The sequence below is a fragment of the Cyclopterus lumpus genome, chromosome 12 (genome assembly GCF_009769545.1).
Source record: "Cyclopterus lumpus isolate fCycLum1 chromosome 12, fCycLum1.pri, whole genome shotgun sequence".
Classification (NCBI taxonomy): Eukaryota; Metazoa; Chordata; class Actinopteri; order Perciformes; family Cyclopteridae; genus Cyclopterus; species Cyclopterus lumpus.
The window spans coordinates 12,010,735-12,035,241 of NC_046977.1; the positions used below are offsets into that span (position 1 = coordinate 12,010,735).

The 24,507-nt window shown below is 41.0% G+C and overlaps 1 protein-coding gene across 1 annotated transcript; it reads right to left on the reverse strand.

Moving 5' to 3' along the window:
* Window positions 1-244: 244 nt before the first annotated feature.
* atp2a2b (ATPase sarcoplasmic/endoplasmic reticulum Ca2+ transporting 2b) lies at window positions 245-23,634 on the reverse strand. Its single transcript, XM_034546382.1, has 23 exons — window positions 23,005-23,634; window positions 22,638-22,655; window positions 22,440-22,522; window positions 20,795-20,899; window positions 18,801-18,939; window positions 11,479-11,559; window positions 10,239-10,324; window positions 9,591-9,746; window positions 9,302-9,443; window positions 8,884-9,050; window positions 5,702-5,790; window positions 5,365-5,467; window positions 5,053-5,184; window positions 4,803-4,922; window positions 4,358-4,576; window positions 4,069-4,192; window positions 3,678-3,889; window positions 3,284-3,504; window positions 2,949-3,151; window positions 2,661-2,746; window positions 2,434-2,567; window positions 1,972-2,089; window positions 245-1,820 (listed from the first exon to the last, which is right to left on the reverse strand). Exons 1-23 carry the CDS (start codon window positions 23,120-23,122, stop codon window positions 1,548-1,550), a joined length of 3,129 nt encoding a protein of 1,042 aa, XP_034402273.1. The 5' UTR covers window positions 23,123-23,634; the 3' UTR covers window positions 245-1,547.
* Between the last annotated feature and the right edge of the window lie 873 nt (window positions 23,635-24,507).

Sequence of the window (24,507 nt, forward strand, 5' to 3'; positions counted from 1 at the left end):
CACAAAGCGTGGCAAGTCCAGCACAAACTAAACACGCCAACAATTAAAGCCTGTAAGTCAAATAAACACAAGTTCTTTGTGCTCAACAGCTCCTGCTCGTCATGTTGTGCCAAGGACACTGAAGCATTCATGTGTCTGAAATTATTTCTATTCAAGTATTATATGCACACACAAAAGAAACATTGGATCGGAATAATGTTGACAGCCATTGGCTTCAATCATATTAAATAAAGACAGAAAACACTTTGATTCAAAGGTTTATGGGTGTATTTTTCCTTGTAGTAAAAAAACAACATTTTGGGTTCTTATTTGCACTCCAAGTTCATTTGGACTACGTTCAGCAATAGTATTTTTTCTTAGGATTTGAATATTACCGTCCTTTGAATCAAACGCTATGGAGATGGTAATTAATATGCATCATCCCCACTCGGTTCTGTCTCCAAAGCAAAGTACAAATATTAATGAAAGTCAAAAATCAATACAAACAAAATATATCCTTAATATCGTTAGAGGGAAGGAAAATGTTGTTCTCGTTTTCTGCACAAGTAAATAGGGGCACACCTCAGTTGTTACGCTTTAGCAAGACTGTTGAGGAAACTATCTAGAGATGAGCAAAGAAAAGAAAAGTCTTTTTTTTTATCATATTGAGGTAGCTGTGCTCTGCCCAGTGCAGAAAAACTGGCTTGTTTTCAAATTATATTTAAAAAAAACACATCCATGAGGTTAATGTATACTCTAACATATGGGGGGGTTGAGACAATCACAATTAAATTAGGAATGAGAAACCACATACAGTTCATGCTTGGTCACAGGACATGCGGCTTTTGTTTTTACATTTTTTTTGTCTTTGTTTGTTTAAGCGGAGCATTCAAACGTTCACTCCCAAACCTTTCCCCGTCCTCGTCCGCCACACGGAGCTCGTCCTCTCTGAAAGAGTTCTGAGTTTATACTGAAGACACAATGGTAAACATGAGAACATAAATGAAGGCGGTATGTCTAAGACACACTGGTCAAACAAGTGACGAAGCCATTTAAAAAAAAAAAGGTTGCATAAAATTCAATCTCTGTACAGATTAATGGATTTCTGATATCTTTTCATGAAGAGGGAAGCGAAAACAAAATAATTTACTGTCGTTACTGTAGTGACATAAGACAACCGATATTCCCCAAATCATAAAAAATATAAACCTTAAAGGCAATATTAACAATAAAAAAAGAAAGAACTGGCAACAGTATATATTTTTTCAAACCAGCAACAAAGTCCACAGCTACAGGAGTGATGGTCTTCTAACACTCACCCATTCAGAAATCCTATCCCAACTCAAAACAGGAGACTTCTCAATGTTAACATCTTATATCATTTGTTCAATTCATGTGTTAAAGTTGGTCCTTCTCGTACACACACAAGTACACACATACTAACTCTACAAACAAGCACACTCGCAAGCTATGCACACGTAGGAAGCCAGAGAGGGGAGAGGACAGAGGGAGGTGATGGCGGTGGGGGCGAGGAGGAAATGGAAAAGTCGAAGTTGTGCTCAAGTCAGTCAGGACCAGAACATGTCGGCCATGTTAGTGTCGGTGCTGTAGATCCAAAGGACCAAGGGGAGGGACACGGCTACGAAGGGCCAGGAGATGCCCTCCATACATGCAGACAGGCAGCAGCCTTTGCAGCCGTCAGGCTTCTCCAGTTCTTTACCGAACTCCAGGTAGTTCCTGGAGGCAAACTTTAGTATCTCGTCAAGTAGAATCACGGGCAGTGACATCTTGAGCACCATCAGCCATTGTGTGAGATTCAGTGGGGTGATCTGGAAGATGATCTAAAAAGAAGCACACGAGACAAAAGATCAAGGTTCAGTCTGCATGGTACACACTCCAATTGTGAGAGACACAGCAGACATTACAACACCGCTTTCATTACTCGTCTCAGCATCGTGAACTGTTTGTCAAACTAAAAGAAATGTGTCTCACTGGGAGAGGCTCCACATAGAGGATAAGGAAGTGAAGGGTCATGGAGAGGCAGATGGCTCCCAGCAGCCACACATTCTCCCAGGGAGGCATCCTCAGCAGGGACTGGTTCTCTGACACACTGAGCAAAAAAGACAAATGGACATGTTTGTTAAAAACGCGCTTATTGACTTTGGCGCCAGTATTTACGAATACTGCATTGTATGTTCATTTGTCCATATAGAACATACGTGTGTGGAAATGGAAATAAAGTCCAGGATGTTGTAGCAGAGACATTGAGCAATATTAGTAAAAACAACAATGAGGCTTGCAGAAAATAATAATGGAACATTAAGATTTAAAACAAAGTAGGTGGTCACATCGAGCATGATCTGGGGGGAGAAAATATATAAACTAAAAAACAATTCATGTTGGCTGCTAATTTATTGGTAATAACAGTTGGGAGGATGCCTTGTTCTAACTAACCTGTTTAGGGCATTGCACATCTCAATGGTGACCAGCACAGACAAGGCCATGGTCATCGGGTAAGGGGACTCAAACACCTTACAGTCCAGATTCGCGAAGTCTGGGTTCTCTGGGCCGCACTGCAGGAAGTGGCTCTATGAACAGATTAAAGCCAACAGCAGATTAAATTAAGTTTGTGTCGAAGTGTACATAATTAGCATGACTAGTTATTTAGCTGCAATTCATACCAGCTGGTAAAATGTGATCCTTGGACCATCCTCAGCAGCAACAAACCACCAGGAAGCAGCACCAACAGTGGCAGCACCAACATAACCTGGTGATCAAACCAAAGACGACGTCATTCACACACTTAGTGTCACAGATGTCTGGCTACATAAATCCAAGACAAAGACAAACTAAGATAAATGCTGTCCTAGTGTACAGTGGCCTGCTGATTACACTGCCTTTACACTCAATAATATCAACAGAATTATTCGCTGTTGAGTCGCCGCGGACAAAGAACGGCAACCACTTACATCCAATGGCTAGGTATCTGAAGAAGAGCCATCCAGAGATGAGGGGCTCGCGGGCGTTGCGTGGTGGCTTGCTCATGATGTCCAAGTCTGGTGGGTTGAAGCCTAAAGCTGTGGCAGGCAAACCATCGGTCACCAGGTTGACCCAGAGCAGCTGAACGGGGATCAGGGCTTCGGGGAACCCCAGAGCTGCAGTCAGGAAGATGCTACGCACAAAAGCAGCATGATTATGAAATAAATTGTGTGATGTGAGGGTATAATGTTTGTCAATGTGTATTTTACAGGATATGGTTCTAGAGGGAAGAGAGGGTGTCTTTGTATAAGGCAGTCATCCTTACCAGACAACCTCTCCCACATTGGAAGAGATGAGGTATCTGATAAACTGCTTCATGTTGTTATAAATGGCTCTGCCTTCCTCGACTGCAGCTACGATGGTGGAAAAGTTGTCATCAGCCAGCACCATCTCGGAGGCACTCTTGGCCACAGCTGTGCCTGAGCCCATGGCAATACCAATTTCAGCCTTCTTGAGAGCAGGAGCATCGTTAACGCCATCGCCAGTCTGAAAGGAGAGGAAACAAGAAAGTTATGATAAACCATTTTACATAAAACGTCCCGCTAGGCGAGCATTGATCTCATCTGGTTGATCAAACAGATGGTAGATAGTAATTGTTTTATCAGCATGCCAGAGGTCCTAAACACACTTTGAGTGGGGGAATAGGTGAATAGGCTTACCATTGCTGTGATCTCGTCATAAGACTGCAGATACTCAATAATCTTGGATTTGTGTGACGGCTCAACACGGGCATAGCAGCGGGCCTTGACCACAGCTTCTCTTTGTGCAGCAGGGGACAGATCATCAAACTCTCGGCCAGTGAATGCCATGCTGGAAACATCATCGTTCTCTCCAAAAATTCCAATACGTCTGCAGATGGCCACAGCCGTCCCTATAATATGGACATTTAAAAAAAGAAAAGCACATTTACTTCTTACGGTAAGTATGCAGAACTATATGTGACAATTTTACTGTGTGTGTAGCAGTCGTTAAATGTTCCCCTGCCCATTAGAATGAACCTTTAAAGAAGGGGTTAACATTCTCTCCAAGCAGATGTGACTCTCTACGTACCCTTGTTGTCCCCAGTGATCATAATGACTCGGATGCCTGCAAGGCGGCAGAGTCTAATAGAGGCTGCCACCTCGGCCCTGGGAGGATCCAGCATGCCCACACAGCCAACAAATGTCAGGTCAGTCTGGATGATGAAAGAAATAGATGCAACTTTCAGATTATTTTGCTTATTCTCACTCAGAGGCTGACAAGCCAACGATGTCACACCTGAAGAGGAATTTGGACACCTAAAGTGACACAAATGATTGAGGTGAACCCACCGACCATATTAATCCGTTCCGGCTCTCACCTCATATTCAACAAAGCGGGTGGAGTCCTCCAACTTCAGCTGGTCCTTGCTCATGCGCTGGTCTCGTGTGGCGAGAGCCAGACAGCGCAGTGTGTCCCTGCCAGTTCCATATTCCCTGATCACAGACATTAGCTTCTCCTTAATGCCAGGGGTCAAGGGCACCTTGTTACTGCCTACACGGATGTGTGTGCACCTGTCAATCACTCCCTCAGGGGCACCCTATGAGCAGGCATTGACAGGAGGATGAGAATACAAAAAGGTAAGTGCAAGCTACTTTCAATAAGCAAAACGTTGTATTTTGTAAAATCTTTAGCAAACAAATATTTAAAATGCCCCTGACACTAATGATAATGAAAAGCATTCATTCTAATAGCAGATATATTTCCCAGAAAAAAAATTAGGAAATATTGTGCATGTCTCCACTTTGGACAATTCAAATTCGTACCTTTACGAACATCTTGCCAACGGAGGACCGAGCCTTATTAGCAGTGCAGTACACAGACATGGACTTCCTGTCTCTTGTAAATTCCAGAGTAAACTCTTTTTTCATCAGCTGCTTGATCACCTAAAGTTTAGATAAAACACAATGGCAGTTAGTTTTTCTGGATTTGGGTTGTTTTATCTTTTTTGACCAAAGAACATTGTTTAACGTTGTATTGGAAGGAAATTACTATGAAAAATACAGTGTTACATACAGAATTACAGGCGTTGGCTCGATCAATCTTGGACAGGCCTTTAACATCTGTATCAAACACGTTCATCTTCTCCACCAGGCATGTGAGAGCCGTCTCTGTGGCCTCGCCCACCTTCTCAAACACACCTTTGGTCTAGACATACATACACACACACACACACACACACACGCACACACACGCACAAAAAAACAAAAGGCATTTGGTCAGTTTATCTGAAATTGTCACACAAAACATGTAAGCCATTGTCAACAGAGCCACATAGGCACTTAAGGATTATGTGCCAGTTAACAAGCAAAAAGATTCACTACCAACCTCATTATAGTCCAATGAGGAATCATTACAGAGAGCACAGATAGAGGCCAGCTCCACCAAAGCATCATACTGGGAACATTTCACTGGTTTGTCATCATGGAACCTAAACAAAACAGATGTAGACAGTGACCAACAAAAGAGCCAATTGTGCAGTTTTCATTAAAAACCAGGTGGGGAAGAGGTGTGTATGTATAACATGTCGAGACCCACATAGAATAAATCAAAGCGTTGCAAAAATAATTCTTCACCGCAGCATATAACCTTTAGATTAGTGATTTTATATTGCTATGCATGCATCATTTTCATATTGTAGAGACTTATGAGACTAAATACTCACACTTCTCCATCCGGTGCATATGTGGAGCCAGAAATAGTGAAGTCCTTTAATGAACAATGATCGCCCTCTGCCCGATCAATGATAAACATCTGTAGAGGCCAAACATTGTAGAAACTATTAGTACTTAACACTCACAAAACTGCAGCTGCAACAACGAGGGCTGCAACAATATGTTGTGCCACATTTAAAGTGCTGTACCCATTTCATCCTATACTTAGGTCTAAATGCCAAAAAGAATTAAACAGAAAAAAGCAGAGATTCTGCCTCCAGCAGGTGGCAGCAGAACACCATCCAGAGGAAAGAAACCTTCATATCATGGTCCTTTGAGCAGAGAGGAGAGGATAATAATGAAATGCTGAGCCAAAGCAGATACAAAGTACTTCGGTGGGAAGGGTCCATAAATGTCATCTTACAGCAAGGCAGACACAGAATTCCTCTCTGTGCAGTCACACCGCTTATATACAGTGTATGAAAGTGAATGACTCAGCGGAAATAGTTTGACCTTGAATATTCAAACCTTTGAGTAAGGAGGCTGGTTTTAAGAGTCTGGTTTATTTAGGATTTTCATAAAATTAATTTAGATTTTCAAATGAAAGGGCAAAGGAATAATTTGATTACGCACAATGATGAATATCCTATTAAATTAATATTTTGTTCCCTATCCAAATTTAAAAAAGGGCTGCTCTTTGTCAAGACATGGACTTTTTGATCAGCACCAGAGGCCAAAGCAAACACACAATAGAGGTGTTGGGTCAGACAACACTCAAACTGTTACCGTAGATGTCGCGTAAGCATTCACTCGTTACACTGTCTTACATACAAAGCACTGCATTGGCCCAAAATTGAAAGGAGCAGGACAGAGAACAGGGATGAAAATAGAAATCTTTAAATGAAATGAGCTGGCATTATGGCTACACTCCCCTCAGGCAACAGCAAGACTAAAAAAAAGAGAAGCAGTAATGTCAGTAGCGGTCCTAAAAAAAACAGATCGCAAAAAAGAATTGAATTGAGAGAGAAACATTCAGTCACTCAAGGGCACCACATTTTGGCAGTGCTCTATTCGGACAGCAGATGTTTGGAAAAGGCAAGCACACACTTATCCGCCAGTGACTTTCAAATAGCCAAGAATAGTATCCTTTGGTTCCCAAAAATGAGGTCTTTGAAAATGGCTAAACATAATATTGACATGAAATTGTCCATATAGGATGAGCAAGGAAAGAGGAAATATACAGGGAAGAGAGGGAGAATCTTTCAACACAAGGTCAGTTATGCAACTCTACTGCAAGTGACTAACTACTGCATATACTGATCAGCATGCTGTCTGAACAAAAAGGGGGAGGAGGGTGGAATACGGTGGGAAGAAAGAGGGAGGGGTGGGGGGTGGGGGGGGGACAGAAGACCAACGAGATAAAGGGCTGAGGAGTAGCACCAAGAAAGATGGAGGGACGGAGCAGGAAGGGAAAATATGTCAGAAAATTAACTGGGGAGCAACAAATCTTGTAAGACTAAACTATACAGTAAATAGATAATAGTTCATGTAGCCTCAAGCTGTTCATGCTCATAAGGGATTGGGGACAATATATACAAAACATGTGATCTTATTTCCTTTCTAATTGTGCACACCTAAATCCTTCATTATTTATTATTAGCTGTGTTTAGTGCTCCACAAATCCGTATAACATGGGGTTCTTTATTTTTTAAATGAAAGGTTTACACTTGAAAGGTTCTCAGATGTCAGGCAAATAGCCAGCGCTTGTGCTACTTTTACGTATTGCAAATGTTTTCATATTTTATGATTTTTCTCCCAGTTCCTATAAAAGGCCGACCGCATCACTATACTGTTAACCTGGGAGACTGTAGACAGCCCTCAGTGACACCCTGTGTTTGCCATGCCTAGATTGACTCAACATTTAAATACCAGTTATTGTTTCATGCAAAATGTTGGTACTTTAACTGAGGCCAGGGACCAGCACATGTTAGGAAACAAAGTTTTTAACAAGACGCATAAACTTAATTTAAATACTGCAAGCTTCAATTGCAAAGGGCCCACTGCATCCCGTTTAATATATTATGGTGTGCCACTAAAACATTTCAAGGTAGCGAAAAAACACCATATTTTACTTACTGGTCACATCTGCAAAACTTTCAATCAACTCATCCAGTGAGACACATTGATGTCCTGTCACCGAGTGCTCATTTATCACACTTTGGCAGAAGGGATTTTAGCTTGTGTTCCTCAGCATGGAGTAATTATTATGACCATAACTGCTCAATCATTTTTGTCTGACAATTTATCATTTATTTTACGATACAAGACTCTTGTTATCCCTATATAATGTGAATGTTTAAGTAACCTAGTCAGGCACTCCCACATGATAATACACAGCAACTATTTACATAGTAACACTAGTTACTATTAAACCTGCATGAATGTTGTTAGACAAGCTAACAATGTCTTAAAACATCATTTTAAGTGAATAGAAATCCTTAAACTTATTAGGGATGACGCCTCGGTAGTCAAGCCGACGCTTGTTTGTTTTAGTCAGTCAGTTTGCGTTACATAACATTTGTATATTCTATACACAAATCACGAGAACAGTGTTTCCCACTGGTTGTTGTAGGCTACAGACATGAATGGTAATGAGAACAAAAAGTTACACCAACACAGCAAACGAGATGTGATCTGTATTTCAAGAAGTTACGGCAATCCGTCTACGACAATTTCTGCATTGCAGGGCACATTTTGTTCAAGGTAAACTGTGTGTCAAAATACCACCCTAAATTAAATATTGGCGTGTTGCATAGATGTCGTGGTGTACACATGTTTTGCAGAATACTTTCATCTTATTGTTTTTCAATGAATACCAAGAATAACAATATTTAAAAAAATGATGCCCTCTAATATTAAGTCATATTGCAGTTGCAACATCAGTCAAAACAATGCTGTAAATTCTTGTTTCATATCTTACTCTGACGGAAGATTTCTAACTCATTAACCCACAGACTATGATAGCCAAAGCAAGCTGTTGTAGGCATGAAACATTTCAAAAATAAAATTATTTCTATAAACTAGATTGTGGTGCGTGATTTTAAAATCGCATGAATAAATAAAAGTACATGAATGTGCCCATAGGTTCCAGGTTCCTGCGCTCATTCTCTGCCACCGTTTACTTTTCTCTTACCCTGCACACAGACATCTGATTGGTGGTCAGCGTGCCAGTCTTGTCAGAGCAGATGACAGATGTACAGCCGAGGGTCTCCACAGACGGCAAACTGCGGACAATGGCATTCTTCTTGGCCATTCGCCGTGTTCCTAAAGCCAAGCAAGTGGTGATGACGGCAGGCAGACCTGGTGAGAAATAACAGAACCACGGAGGAAAAAAGGATTAAAAACACAGGAAAGGAGATCAGCATTGACAGAAAGAAACAGAGACATCAATTTCTATTCATTAATTTACTCAAGTGAGAATAATGATATTCGTTGTCCCAGCACTAGAAGTACACAGTAAACAACTGTCAAGGCACAGCATAGGAATCTCTCAGGGCATCAAGCATGTCAATGGCAAGGTTTCATGAGAGTACTGGAGCTCTCTAGCTTACCCTCAGGGATAGCAGCAACTGCCAGAGCCACAGCAATCTTGAAGTAGTAGACAGCACCTCGGATCCAGGAGCCTCCGTGGACAGGATCATTGAAATGTCCAATATTGATGATCCACACAGCAATGCAGATCAGTGTAATAACCTTAAATTATACATTAGTTTAAATTGAGACCGTATTCACAGCAAACAATTAATTAATGAAATCAATGTTATGAATTCGGATTGATCATGATTTCCTGAAGTAAAAGCAAAAAGAAACAAATGGAGAGAAAAGTGGAACATAAATTACCTTGGATAGTTGCTGTCCGAACTCATCCAGCTTTTGCTGCAGTGGTGTCCGCTCCTGCTCCGTCGCTGCCATCTCATCACGGATTTTGCCAATCTCTGTATTGCCACCTGTGGCCACTACCACACCAATAGCTTTACCAGCTGCAATGTTGGTGCCCTGTGGAGGGAGAGGTTAAAAGCAGAACAGCATGAACCATTGAGCTTCTTGGCATAGGGGTAAAACTAGTTAGACAGCTATTCCGAGACATGTCACAAAAACAGAGAGAGGAGATTCAACATGCAGCAAGTCAACATATTGCAGTACTAAATAAAGTTTGGAAACTGTAGTAGCTGCCATGGAAGCAACCGTGACAATTTATTTTGTAGACTAGTGGACCCTTGGACATATACATTTATTGAAATGGACATATATGTTATTGTACGGCGTCTTGCATGTACAAAACTGAAAAAGCAAAGACATGAATTAATATATTATTACTTTCCAAATGTGATACAACTCTTAAATAGATAAATGGATATAAAAAAAAGTATAGAATAAAAGAGGACGAGTAAGATCACCAGCAAAAGAAAATTGGCTTTATAAGTGTAGACAGACACAACAAGAGTAAATAATATTGAACAGACTTAAATGGTCTTGTGAGTCACTCACAGAAAAGAGCATGTTCTTCTTGTCCTGGTTGACAGCACGTGGGTCGGGCACAGGGTCAGTGTGTTTGATTACAGACACAGACTCTCCTGCAGGAAGCGGAAACAAAGGACATGAGAAGGAAGCAGTGAGAGTTTCTACACAGGCGAGAAACGTGGTCGTTGAGATTCTCGGTCGAAACTTTGGGCAGATGTGTGGAATAGGCTTTGCAGCTGATTGTGCAGGCCTGACAATTATCAAATACAGCATTGCCACTGCCTTTCAACCCCCATATCTGATATGTGCTTGCACTGTGTGTGTGTGTGTGTGTGTGTCTATGCATCTAATCAACTGTGCAAGGTCTGCACTGTTCTGATGGAGTACAGCAGTGAGCATTTGACGAGCGCTGTGGCCATGAATGGGGAAGGGGAAAACAGCTGAAACACTAAAATATCCCATGGAATTTGCTACCAATTAAGGCAGCAAAGGAAGACAAGCGACTTAAGGACTTGATTCACATAAACCTATTCTCTCATGCATATATCCTCCATCCATCCATCCATTTTCAATACCGCTTATCCTCATTAGGGTCGCGGGGGCACTGGAGCCTATCCCAGCTGACATAGGGCGAAGGCAGGGGACACCCTGGACAGGCCGCCAGTCCATCGAGGGCACATGTAGGGACATACAACCATTCACTCTCACATTCACACCTATGGGCAATTTAGAGATCAATTAACCTGCAGCATGTCTTTGGACTGTGGGAGGAAGCCGGAGAGCCCGGAGAGAACCCAAGCTGCCACGGGGAGAACATGCAAACTCCACACAGAAGGACCGCTCCAACCGGGAATCGAACCCACGGCCCTCTTGCTGTGAGGCGACAGTGCTAGCCACTACACCACCGTGCAGCCCATTGCATATATCCTGTAATATAATAATCCCTTCCATCTAAACCGCTGTCCAATTATCCATCAAGAGATGCATCCATTTACCTTTTCTCATTCTTACACTTGCTATTAGCTAAACAGCCATGACAACAGGGAGTATTGAGCACATGTGCGAAAAGGACATTGCATATTCTTGGTCTGTGTCTCTGGTTTGATCAAAAGGCAGGCTGAGAAATGATGTCTATATATTGTTTTGTACGCTATAAAAAGGGGAACATACAAAATGTATAATCATGTGTAATGGGTCAGGGCAGAGACTCAAACATGACGAGATCGCTCACACAAAAAGGGGCTGAACAATAACAAAATGGTTTTACCTGTGAGAATAGATTGGTCTACCCTCAGTGTTGTTGACGTGATAGAAGACAGTCTGATGTCTGCCGGCACCTTATCACCGACTGTGGACAGAAACATGAGACACTTAAATACCTCTTTACATTTTAAAAGCATCCGTTTATGGCACGACTACAGGTCGATGTTACGTTGCACAACACCAGCGATACAAGTGATGTTCAGATTGATCAAATACTGTAAGGGAGACCTTTGTAATTAAACATGTTTTCGTGAAAAGAGATAATACTTACATAGAGATAAGATAAGCACTATAAACAAACAAAAGCCGGTTCACACACACTGAAATCAAATCAATGCTGTATTAATCTAACTCATGCTCCTTGGGAGTGATAAAATCAATCTCAAGTTATGTGTTGGTAAGAGGCTAAAGGGAAGTCATGTATTAAAAAATATATATTAATGTTCCACTCCTCTCCTAAACAGGACGCAAATAGATTGCTGCTCATTCTTTCCACTAACACAGCGGTTTATCAATCCCCAGTAAAACAAATGTAAAACGTAAATATACTCAAAATTCCAAACAAGTGTGTCCGCTTCAGAGAGCCGATAAGTACCATTAAAGCCCCTCGCGTTTATTAACTTTGCTTAAAAGAGTATCAAACGGTTTTACTCCTCTGGATTTCACATGCAGTTTGGGTCCGGTCTGAACAGATAAAAAGATAATGACCCTCTCAGCTCTGTGTTTTGATAAAAGAAAAAAGTATTTAAACATTAGACCATGTTTGACCTTCAGTTGCACATCTGTTTTAAGTAATATTCTTCCATGAGTTTTATCATTTCAAAGCCCTTTTATGGGATGGGACTGGAAAAACAAACAAATTCAGTTTATTTTATCTCTTGAAAAGTCAGATCTAGGATGAAGAATCAAAGAATATAACATACAACAATATTCTGAAAAGGAATCTGTAAAAGTACATTCAAGTCTTGAAACTATTATGTTCCTGTATAACACTACACTGTCAGTTAAGACTGAGCCAGCGTAGGGTGCCCGTAGCACCCACATTTGACAGCTGACATTTTAATGAAATTCTAAAAGCTTGATAGAAAATGCCACTGTTGCATCAAAGTGAAATATTACTTCCAGCCTTAAGACATCACACAGGTTAAAAGGGTGAAGCTAAAAGCAATATAGAGCAATGACCCAGAGGCTCTAAAGAGATCCCTCTGTGGACAGTGCCGAGTGGTGACAGATGTAAACCAACCCGTGGGCCTCTGCAGTGCCCTTCTGAGCAGAGAATAATAAAAAGGAGGGGAGGAGGGGGCCTAGATGAGTGCTCTAAAAGACTCGTCCAAAAATGGGAAAACTATTTTGATAATTTGTAAACGTGCTGCTGGATTTGGGGGGAATTATAAAAAGAACTTCAGTTTTAAGCAAGGAGAATCCGCTCTACGTAAGAGTTTAAATATAATCAGGGTGACAAACTGTTCATTCAGTCACACCACTCATGAGTTTGTGACAGAGACCGGAGAATATTCTACAGAATATAGTTTAAACTATACTGTAACCTGAAGATCTATATTATTACTGTAAATGCACTGTAACATGTGGGAATGCAGAGTTCATGGCGAGTAATAATTCTCCTGGACTGTACCAGCTGCACTACCAAATTTGGTCCTCCAGTTGACGAGAGGCCGTCAAAGCCACTTCATCATCGCCTCCCTGACATCAACTAGATCTCAGACAGGTGACAATGAAGATTAAGAAGCATAGCATGAGGGAAGACGCAAAGACGACAACTGCAGTCGCTGGAACTATTTAGGACTCAAAGCCACGTGGGAAGGTTCCCACAAATAGTCACCAATTAGAAAACCTACTACGTCAAAGTAATAGTGACCCTACTTACCACTCATTGGTGTAGGGAATAAGGGCGTAGCAAGTAGAATAATCCACTTTCACAGGCAATGAGAATAGTTTGACACAAGACCCATCAATTATTACAGCCTTTTAAATTAAACCCCTATCAATACAAATCCGGTATGTTGGTAATCTTGATTTCCACAAATAGGTTGTGTTCACTGACATGACAAACCCATTTCCACTGGTAATAATGACTATTACATTTCAAAGAACAAATCATGGGTTACAATAATATGTAGGGATGCACCGGTCTGACTTTCAGTCCAGAGACCGATAACGGCCGATCGAGCCGAACTGATACTAGTGTGAGATTAATAACACTGTGTGGATCATTCTTTTATGTGTAAGGTCGCATCAGGCCTAACACATAACTTTGTGAAACTAAATGTAACAAACAAAGACATACTATTCATTAATTATGTTTTATGACAATGATAAATTGCACACCAGCAATTTGGTAAAATATCTTCAAAATGATCAGGTTTTAAAGTTTGCAATTTAATAACAATTACTGTATTTAATACAAGCATATAATTTGCACTGCCCCAAAACTAGCAGTTGTCTCCACTTAAGAGTGACATCATCTTTCCTTTCATGTTACATCACATGCTCTTATTTTTCTGGGAGCATGGACAGCCTTGGGGATAGGGACCTCTTCTCCCATGTGAACAGAGGGATTTTTATGTTTTATTTGTTCCCTAGAGTGAGGGACAAGTCAGTCCGTTTTCACATCCTATCCAATGTCTGCATCTCTACCTTTCCATCCTCATACTAACCATGGTCGAAGCCCCTACTCTATGGCAACCATCATGGGGGTCTAGTGAATCTTAAGAGGTTGTATATTTTCTCTCGGAGTGACCGGGGCTCCTTGATGTGCTAGCACGTAGTCTTCAGCCCTCTGGGACCTTTCATACGTTCGCCCAGGCCTCAACCGACTCTTCCAAAAAATAAATCGGATCAAACCGTAACATACACAAACACTGTGCATTACATATCGGCTTATTCCTTTGCCAACGTAAAAGCTTAATTATTTGAACACAGAGAGGGTGAACAAGTGGAATAGACAGTCAGCAGAGGTAGGGCAGAGACAAATAGCTTGGGTGATGACAATAGACAGATTATCCTATACTCCAAACACAAGAGGGGAAATCTGGCCATGTGGCCATCTGGAGCACAAATTATTTATCAAATTGAATCTGTACCCTTTCTAAACGTTACATCCCATGATGCCGCCTCGGTCAACGTTAATGGTTAAAATAAAACCACAAGTCAAAACAACAGAGGGGATCTGTCGTATGTGTGTGTGTGTGTGTATATATATATATATATATATATATATATATATATATATATATATATATATATATATATATATATATATATATATATATATATATATATGGCTCTATTCCATAGAGCCAGACAGCATTAAATCATGGAATGAGAAAGAAACTGGGAAGGAAATTGCACTCTTTTATTTCTTAAGCGCAGGATGTTGTTGCTACAAGGGTCAAGGCTGTCACTTTGGCAACAGACTAAGAACATCTTGTCCAATAAAGAACTGCACGGTAAAACAAAAGCAACCCGAAAGCAAAGAATTGGAGCTGCTGCCTCAGAGTCCTGGCAGTAATAAAAAAAACAGTATACTCACTTTGGGTTTGTAATGAAACCGTACTCAGGAGACCAAAACAATGTCTGAACGGCTCAACTGAGGGGACAGAGAGTCATTATGGAGTGGGAAACATGAGCCTGAAACTGAGGACACAACTGCAGATAACCAGGAAAACTAAGTGGAATTAGGTTTTATGTGAAACACTTTTAAATCTACATGGACGTTGATGCCTTAGTCATTTCACCCATTCTTCCCTACTCAGCAATGTGCTCAATGCTGCCAATAAAGATGCATTTCTCTTTATGTTGACAGCCTCTTGATTCAGAAGTAGTCCACTTCCACTTTAAGAAGCTACATGAAATAAACTGTCTTTTTTTTTTTTGCTGCTAGTGTTTATGCCTATTTCATACTACACGACTTTTGCCTTTATTTTCCACTTCCAGATCTCCGACGAAAGCCCCAGATCAGAGGCAAAGCTGTGTTGGCTCAGTGCTAACACATCAGTGCTTGAGCGCAATGTGTGAACTGTTCACAAGAAGTGAGCCCAGAGACTCGCCAACGCATCGCAGACCCCTTCCAGATATCTAGCAGGCTAAATATCTGGAACCGTCGGGGAGTCTGGAAGGGAGCTTCTGCCAATGAGAGCGCAAGACACGAGTTCGGAGGAAACCTGGTGGAGGGGTTGCCTGTAGCAACAGGAACAATGAGCCAAAGACGTTGTTGCACCCAAGTTGTTGGCTGTGTGCACGCATAAACGTCACAAATAATAATGGTGTGGCAACAAGGTCATCAACAAGCGCCACTAGGCCCATGTCACTCAATTCATGTGTGTTTTCATGACACAACATAGTTAGGAGACCTCATCAGGGAAAGCAAAGAAGTGAATGATCTTGCAGAGTCTGTCGTCGACTAGTCATAGTGTGATAAAACACAACAACTTATAGACAGCAAGTTGAGTCGTGTGTACAGTAAACTGATTACTTTAAAAGTTGTGTCGCCATAACTTGGTTTATTAATCCCTCTGTCCATTAGTCAATTCACACAAAAGTATAATCAGCAGCAATCTTAGCTTAAATGTAGTCAAATTATAATGCACCAAAGGCCACCATATTGACATAATCTAAAACAGTTTTCTCTGAGATGAGACTGCACTATGTGGCCCTGACCTAGATCCTTTCCCATTAAGCTGGCAGCTTAGAACTATGCCACTGATGCACCAGGGGTCAGGTGTGTCGTTTGATGCTGTGCCCAGAAACACCAGAAAAAGCTAAATTGTGGTCAATGATACCCAATTCATTGTACTGCAGGGAAAAAAAACGTTTATGAAACGCAGCAAAAACACTGAACTGTGACAAGTAAGCAATCAATGTCGAAAGATATTTCAGAAGGAAATCATTGGTAGACTGCAAGAACCCTTACTGTGTATCCAACAAATGGACTAAAAGAGCAATATTATCAACACAAAGCAGGACACACAAACACAGTAATTCACACACTCGGGACACAGACTTCCACGAACCACTTAAAAACTTGCTCAGACGGAGCTTCTGAACTTGTGATGGCAAAATCATCGCAGCTCTACATCTAAAAGTAGTATCAAATAGTTGATTATTTAAGTAAAGTTATGCCACAGAGTGGGACACAATGTTGACTCCGAAAGACATTGGCACTACTTTGCTTTGGGACAAAGAAAATACATCTTCTATGGGAAACTACATAATTACCAGACACAGAAAAAAAAAGACATCCAAAGATAGAGAAGAAAGATAAGACAGAAAGAGGCCCACTGAAAAGGACTGATTGGTAAGAAAACAAGAGAAATGACGAGCAGAGACGCAAGAGCCAAAAACACATGTGGCGCTATTCAAGTTGAGGTTAGGAAAAACATATTTTGGGAAACAGATTGGGCCACTGCTCTTGCATTGCATAACTGCTTTACTACTACCGTTATTCTGAAATTGTCAAGAGGGATGAACAGGATGAGGGATCAGCTGTGTGTGCCTTTAAAACTGTGTACGTCATAACACTGTTCATGGTGTTTACAGAGCGGATGACCAATGTCATTTGTACATTTCTTACAATCACTAAAAGCATCAGTTTGTTGAAGTATAGCCATCAATTAATCAGCTCTTTTTTGAAAAGAGCACCCCAAGATATGCCAATTTATCAGATGAAACAAATGAACATGTTTAAATTATAAAAAGACGCTGCACGTGCAGTGGGCGCCTAGCCTAGCCACTTTTGACACACGCGAGCACTTGGGATAAAGGGTTAATCAAAACAACTCTCAAAGGGATAGATTGGATATTTTGTAGTGGGGTTGTGTGAGACGAGGTACTTGTCCATAGTCAGAGTATTACCTAGAGCAGTGGTCACCAATCTTTTTAAGCCCAAGATCCCTGACCTCTGCCTTGGTGACAGGCAAGATTTACCTATTGAGGCGTTGAGAGAAAAACACTGTCCAGACTGGACTTACAACTTGAGGCTTTTTATTTGGCCTCATTGTAATTGAATGAAATCAAACACTTTGGTCCAGCTTTCAAATTGATGTGACCAAGAACACACTAAATGACTTAATTTCAGTGCAACATAAAAAGTAAATTATTTGTTAACCGCACACAAAATGAACAAGAAAACACACATTTGCAATGAGCAGGCAGGATGAACTACCAATATTAATGTTGTATTTATCAACTGAAGTTACAACACAACACTGACAACATTCACAGTGAGTGCAACTAATGTAAATTCAGTTCAGCTCTGTGTCCCATCACAATGCCATCAGAAGTCATGTGACTCCAGTCAGTGTGATGTCTGTGACTGAACACTGTCTGTGAGCTTGTAGTTGGGTTCATAAGCACAGACAGCCAGTCTGAGGCAGTCTGTGAGCCGGCTCCTGGATTTTGATTTGGTGATTTTCTGAACTCCACTTACGCCGTTTTTGGGACAAATTTAATATTCATGAACGTTTTTCTCATCTGGGCTTCGTTCTGAACTTAGCTTTTGTTTTAAAGGGCAACAGCAGAAAAGCCGATCTCACGGAGGTAGGACCTGGCGAGTCGCCAAGAATCTTGGCCGTCGCGCAGGCGTAACCTGTTAACGCCGTAACGTAAACATTTACACGAAGGTACAGGCATTTCGCCATGTATATATTAATGACTTAGTTTTATGTCTGTACTTTGAACTTGTGTAATATGTGAAGTTCTCATTAAAGGTATTTCTGCATGTCCCCATGCGCCCCACGGCGGACTGCGTTCCCCTCATTCGGGAAGAGCAGCTGAGAACACTTCCGCTGTGTAAGAACACATTTACAGGCGTTCATGAATCAGGCGATCAGAGATCTTTTCTGACGTTGATCTTCTGAAGTCCGTAAGAAAAGATTTCAGAAGACACTTCAGAAAATGTTCGAGAATGAGGAACAATGTGTTTCTGAATTTATTTTCATTTTATTTTGGAGAACGACAGGGAACGTCTCCGAGATCGACGGGTTGGCGACCACTGACCTAGAGTATATGGCGGTCTGCACACCCCCAGTTTGGAGAGGCAGGCAGGAGTCCCAACACGGGAGCAAAGCAATATGATGCTGTGGACAAGGTCAGCAGCAAAACATATTTAAAATATGTCTTGCTGCTGCTTCCGTCCACAGTAGTATATTACTTTGCTCCTGTATTGGTACTCAAGTCTTCAAAACTTCTCCACGCTAGGGGCATGCTGACCACAAACGACTAGAGGTAATTCACAGACTATCGATAAGTACCTCGTACAAACCCAACTTCAAATAATCCAAACTATCCCTTTAATACTTATAACCATACCTGCCACCTCCACAATGTCGCCAGGCATAATGTCCCTGGCCTTGATTCTCTGGACACTTTTCCTGTCCTGGCGGTACACCTTCCCCATCTCCGGCTCATATTCCTTGAGCGCTTCAATGGCATTTTCTGCATTTCGCTCCTGAGCAGTGGAAATAGAAGGGGAACAAATTAAAAACTAGTAGATTTCACACGAACACTGAGCATTTCACAAGAGCTGGATAAAGACAGAGACAAAGAGAAGTCTCATATATGGTGTTTTAGTTAGAGCACCATTATTCAAAATAGATGGAGCCTGGCTGGCAGGCAGCGCTCAACGAGACATGGCACACAACCCAAGGACATTCAAGTCTTTTGTAAGGAATAGCAAAAGGGACACAGTTATTAAAATGGTTGCCAGTAAAGGTCTACAAGGTTAAAGAAAGCTAGAAAAAGCATGACATTCGACTACTGTGTACAGAGGGACACTAGCCAAAGCAGCACTAGCAGACTCAGCCTCCTCAACATCATTCAGAGGCTGTGTTTACATAAACAAAGTCAGACAACCAAACACTGTAACAATACATTTACACACAAGCCTCAGCAGGACCTTCAACAAGTATTTAATTTACAAGACAATCCAGCAGAGACCCACCCAACCTGCCAGATGTCTTTTTGGCCTAATGTGGTGTCACAATCATGGGGATTGTTCTTCAAAGAAGTTTATTAGAAGTGTATCCAAATAGACACTTGCAACAATGGAAACACACTCTTGATCTATGATAAGATAAAGAAAAATAACCTTACTCAATACCTACAGCTAATGATATTCCACAGACCTCCAGGAGAAGTTTGTCATTTGTAGATATTACCCAGCGATTACGAGTAACTTGTTCCCGGGCTATCTATAAATCTGTATGAGACATGCAAGGTCCTTCTTATAGTAAGCAAGAAACAAGCATGAATCCAGTGAAAATATCCAAGGGCTTTAAAAGTAATTATTGTTTGATCAGATATTCTTACATGAACTTTATACCCAGCAACCATGACAATTGAGGAATAAAGTAGAAATAATGAATACAGGTCAGGTCACTGACATATGGCCACTTAGGAGATTTCATTCAATAATTGTATTGATTAGCTTGACACATTTTTCTTTATACAATTGAGAATGTGTTCAACTGTTTCTGGGGTGCTTTTAACTAACACTATTATCCACAAGCAGGTGCAAGTAGTCAGTGTATGTATCCAGCATAACTGACTCCAGGCCACATTCATATTCAAAAAGGTGTAAACAATCAAAAGGATTGCTGCCTTTGCTTCCTGCCTATAATTAAGAGGTATGTTGACAAATAATACTGGTTCTCAAAAGGAACGGACACCGTGAATCCTGGGGGAAAGCCAAGCCTCTGCAGGTTCATACAAATATAGAGGCAAAGCACCATTTAAAGCAATCACATGTGTTGTCTTGTTTCAATCTTGAAGACTAAATGTTGTCCTGCTTAGTCAAAGGATTTCCTTGAAAGGACAGGTTAATGAATATGGACCAGAATATACCAAGTGAGTAGGAAGTGGGGCAGGTCAAGTTGCATGTCCAGATAATATGTAATCATAAGTTTTTCCATTCCATATTTTGTTCTAAGACATTAGTTTCCCCCTTCAGAAAGACCCTTATTTAGCTTGTACATTCCCAACACAAATTTGGTGACACATATAATTGTGGAAGAAATTCTGTAATATTGATTTTAGTTTCATCTTCAGCTGTATTGCTCAAGCTGTTGAGCTATTATCATAATTATTATCTTTTCAGCATTAAAGTGACACCTCACCTACCATCACCCAGCAAAGTTACTTCCTAAGCCAAGCTCATCTTACTAGCCACTGGTAGGTAATCATTTTAAATTTGCAAAAAGCAGCTACCACTTTTGAAGCCACTATTTATGAGGGTTCTTAACAATGACTCAAAAATAGTTTTGTTTAACTCAAACTTAGCAGATTTGTAAATGCAACCCGTTTACCTGCCAGACTCCGACAATGGCATTTGCTATGAGAATTAGCAGGATAACAAAAGGCTCCACAAAGGCTGTAATGGTTTCTTCTCCATCTTCAAACCAGGCCAGCACCTAAACACAAAAAACAGAGAAAATAATAAATGAACAGTAAGTAAATACACTAAAACAGTTCATACTGAAGTGTGAGACACAGAAACCATTAAATTCCTGACGGGATAATATTAGCTGCACCCCTAAAGAACAACCAGAAATAAATACTGGACATTGGTCATTCTGAGGTTTGTTTTAGGATGTCCTCCCAGTGTCTTTTCCATGCACCTTCCGAGTAAGTATGTGCCAAAACCTCACTTTGACTTTTACATATTTGGCCCAATTATTTTAAAGTATCTAACAACCATTCAATAATTCATAATAAATACCATGCCAGCTTCTGCCAGTATTGCAGAAACTGGGCCAACATGAGAGTTAAAAACAACTGTAGTAACCACTTTCTCCTCTTTTAATCTGTGGCGGGAGTGAAGTGTGTCAAACGAAATGACAATGGCCTCCCTATTCCCTACTCCCAACCCATTTAAGCATGCCAATCAAACGGCAAATTAAATTCTAACTGTCTTTTCGTAGTCTAAATGTTGTCACGCTAAAATAAATGTATGTGCTTCTGTGATTGAGAGCAAGTTTTTTACTACAGCTCGTGATTTATAAGCTTTGTAACCATAGCTGGCTTTCATCGCCATGCCTTTGTGACTGATGATATTCTCAGCCAGTAGGCCAACAGCCAATCCTAGAACAAACAGGGTCATATGATAATTAACCCACCACTGTCACACACAAACTACAGTGGGGACTGTCACTCACTGGCATGTTATTTATATTCATTTATGGAACGGTCATCCTTTATTTACAATGGCAACATGAAAACAGACATTGAGCGTTGCCATAGAGTTTCAGTCATTGTGTGGTGGGTTGTTAACAAAAAAATAATTAAATCGGAGACAAATGGAAATCAGAAATGGAGTCTGCCCCTTTCACTCTTTAACAGCCAAACACAAAAGCATGTTGGATATTCCAACAATGTACCACATAGGCCAATCAAGTAACACAGCTATCGGATTCAAGATCAGAATCATAATCAGAGCTGTTCATTGCCAAATACATTAAGATTATCATCTTTTTAATTACGGAATTCTGGTTATTTGATCCATTAACATAATCTCTATCAAACAGGCTCAAAAATACTGCAATGACTTGCTTTGGTACGAGAGCAAAAGGATAGACATAATACCATAAGACAGTCATGAAATGGATCTGGGTAGTGTCAGCAGACAAATTCTGGGCACCTTTTCATTCCACTTATTCTTGCTAAACTGACCGACTTGATTAATCAGAAAAGGTATATACTGTATACACTGGAAGATCACCAAAATGCCCAATCTATGGTCAATTTATCTCAAGTTGAATGTTGAACGATGAGGGAATTAAAATTAGGGAATTTTACTACAAGTACCTTGATAACACACAAAGGCATATAGGACCTGGCTGTGGAAAGTGGCATGGGAGCTTTTGTATTGGTTATACTCCATCTGGACCATATTGATTGAATCAACACTGCACAAACCACCTGTATGGCTAACAAAACATGTGTTGTACTTACAAAGGATATGCAGGCAGCAAGTAAAAGGATCCTCACAAGCAAATCTTCAAACTGCTCAACCACGAGTGACCAAAGGGATTTACCTAGAAAACAAGATACACATTTTAAACATGTGAATGGCAATGTTTTACTTTCATTGACAAATTCGTAATGAGAGAATCTTAACATACAGGGTTACAGGTTATTGATTGCACTCACCCTCCTCAGCCGGCAATTCTACAGATCATCCAATCCAGACAGCAGGCACAAGAGAGATGGAGAACCGGTTATTTAAATTGCAGTAACGGTAGATTAAACATAACAAATCAATACATATTGCCGTGATATTTGTGATGCAACATGAACACAGCTATATAGTATAATGCGTTGTTTACTAGGCGAGTCAAAGAAAAGATGCGTGCCAATTATTTAAACACACAGATCGTGACGTCGACATGCTTCCTTTTTGTTCGGCTTGTCGTCCGTTACTAATCGCTAGTCGCGGGGCCGTAACGTTACGTGACACCGGGACAGTGCGGCTAACGTTACTCGTTTCTGAACAGACGGGAATTAACCAGCTCCTTACCGTTTGGTCCATATCGTTCCCGTTGTTTCTTCACCTGCTCTAAACTCAGACCGGTGCTCTCATTCACGTTAAAAAAGCTGTAAACTTCTTCGACCGTCTTCGTGTGTCCGTTGTCCATGGTGAACGGCCACCGATTGTGTCGCCCTGCTGGTCCCCAAACCGTAACCCTCTCGCGGTCCTCTCCCCTCTTTTTGGTGTCACCGCGGTGACTTAAACTGAATAATTGAAGTACCAGAGCAAGAACCCGCGGCGTTGAATGGTACCGAGTAATTCGTTAGAATAACGGGCAGCAAAGGCGTGCAGGTGCCGGTCGAGAGTGGACGAAATAGCGGCTGCGGGGCTATCGGACAGCTAACAGGCTAACGCGAGCTAACTGTTGGGCTTGAATTATCCGGGTGCACTCCGCTAGGTTTCTTGTGAGACCCTGTAGGAATAACTCATATGAACGTAGCGGTCTCAACTCGGTGTTACAATATCTTCCTCTTCTTTTAAATTGATTTAAACATGTGCCTCTGTTGAAGTAAGGCTCCCTTCAACCCGCTCTATCTGCGTGTTGCGGAGTCACCAGCGTCCTCGTCTGCACCAATCGCGTTTGTCCGCTGCAGCTCTCGCGTGCGTCGAATGCGGTGTTCGGTGTCCGCATGTGGAATCAGCTCATTGGTTGGATACACCGGAAATCCTACTGTCTCCTTGCTCTGCTCCACCCCCACGACGACGGCGCTTGGGATCGAGGCAATCAACGCTACATTTGTGTTTTTGATATTTTCCGCGAAATTTTCCAAATATCAGCCCAGCTGGTTTCTGAACAGCCGAGTATATTTTTTGGGGGGGAATTAACATTATAATAACATACACCATTTGCTCTGTGGGCTTTATCATAGTGTCAAAAAGAAGGTAGGCTATAGGCATATCAGGGTCTGACATGATACCATGGAGTCAAATTGGGTAGTGACATGTGTATTTTCCTCCCTGGTTTTAAGAAGAACAAAATATGTCCTACTGTACATTGAAAGCAATCCGAAATGCTTTATCCAGATGTTTCTCAGTTGCCTGTAATACTGACCGTAAGAAAAGTAATCCTTAAAAATCCGAAATAAATCAATATAGCTCATGTGTGAGATGCTTTCTGTCTTTTGCAGCCAACAAACAGTATCTGCTTTCTATTTGAAAGGCAAGTTATTTTAAGACTGTGTGCTTCACAGTTCACAATTAATGTGTGCTACCAAAATCATACTCCTGCTCAATGGCAAGGAAAGACGACATTGTTGCAGCCACAGTGACAGTTGTTCACAGTTGGGACCGCCTAATACAACATTAAATACAATGAGTGAATGAGAGCTAGGCTCTCTCAGATGTTTTGATTGAATAAGGAACAACTTACTGTAACATATATATATATATATATATATATATATATATATATATATACAGTATATGTCTTAAAAGACAAGTTGTTGTTTTTTTCACTGCAAAAATATCAGTTGTAATGCTTTAAAAACAAAA

Bases quoted from the DNA above. Each gene is read 5' to 3' on its own strand.
- atp2a2b (XM_034546382.1), bottom strand. From the start codon at position 23,122: ATGGACAACGGACACACGAAGACGGTCGAAGAAGTTTACAGCTTTTTT. The intron at 9,444-9,590 runs GTAATTTATGTT...GTATAATTTAAG, and splicing joins TCGGACAGCAACTATCCAAG to GTTATTACACTGATCTGCAT. The intron at 4,577-4,802 runs GTACGAATTTGA...GCCTGCTCATAG, and splicing joins TTGGCAAGATGTTCGTAAAG to GGTGCCCCTGAGGGAGTGAT.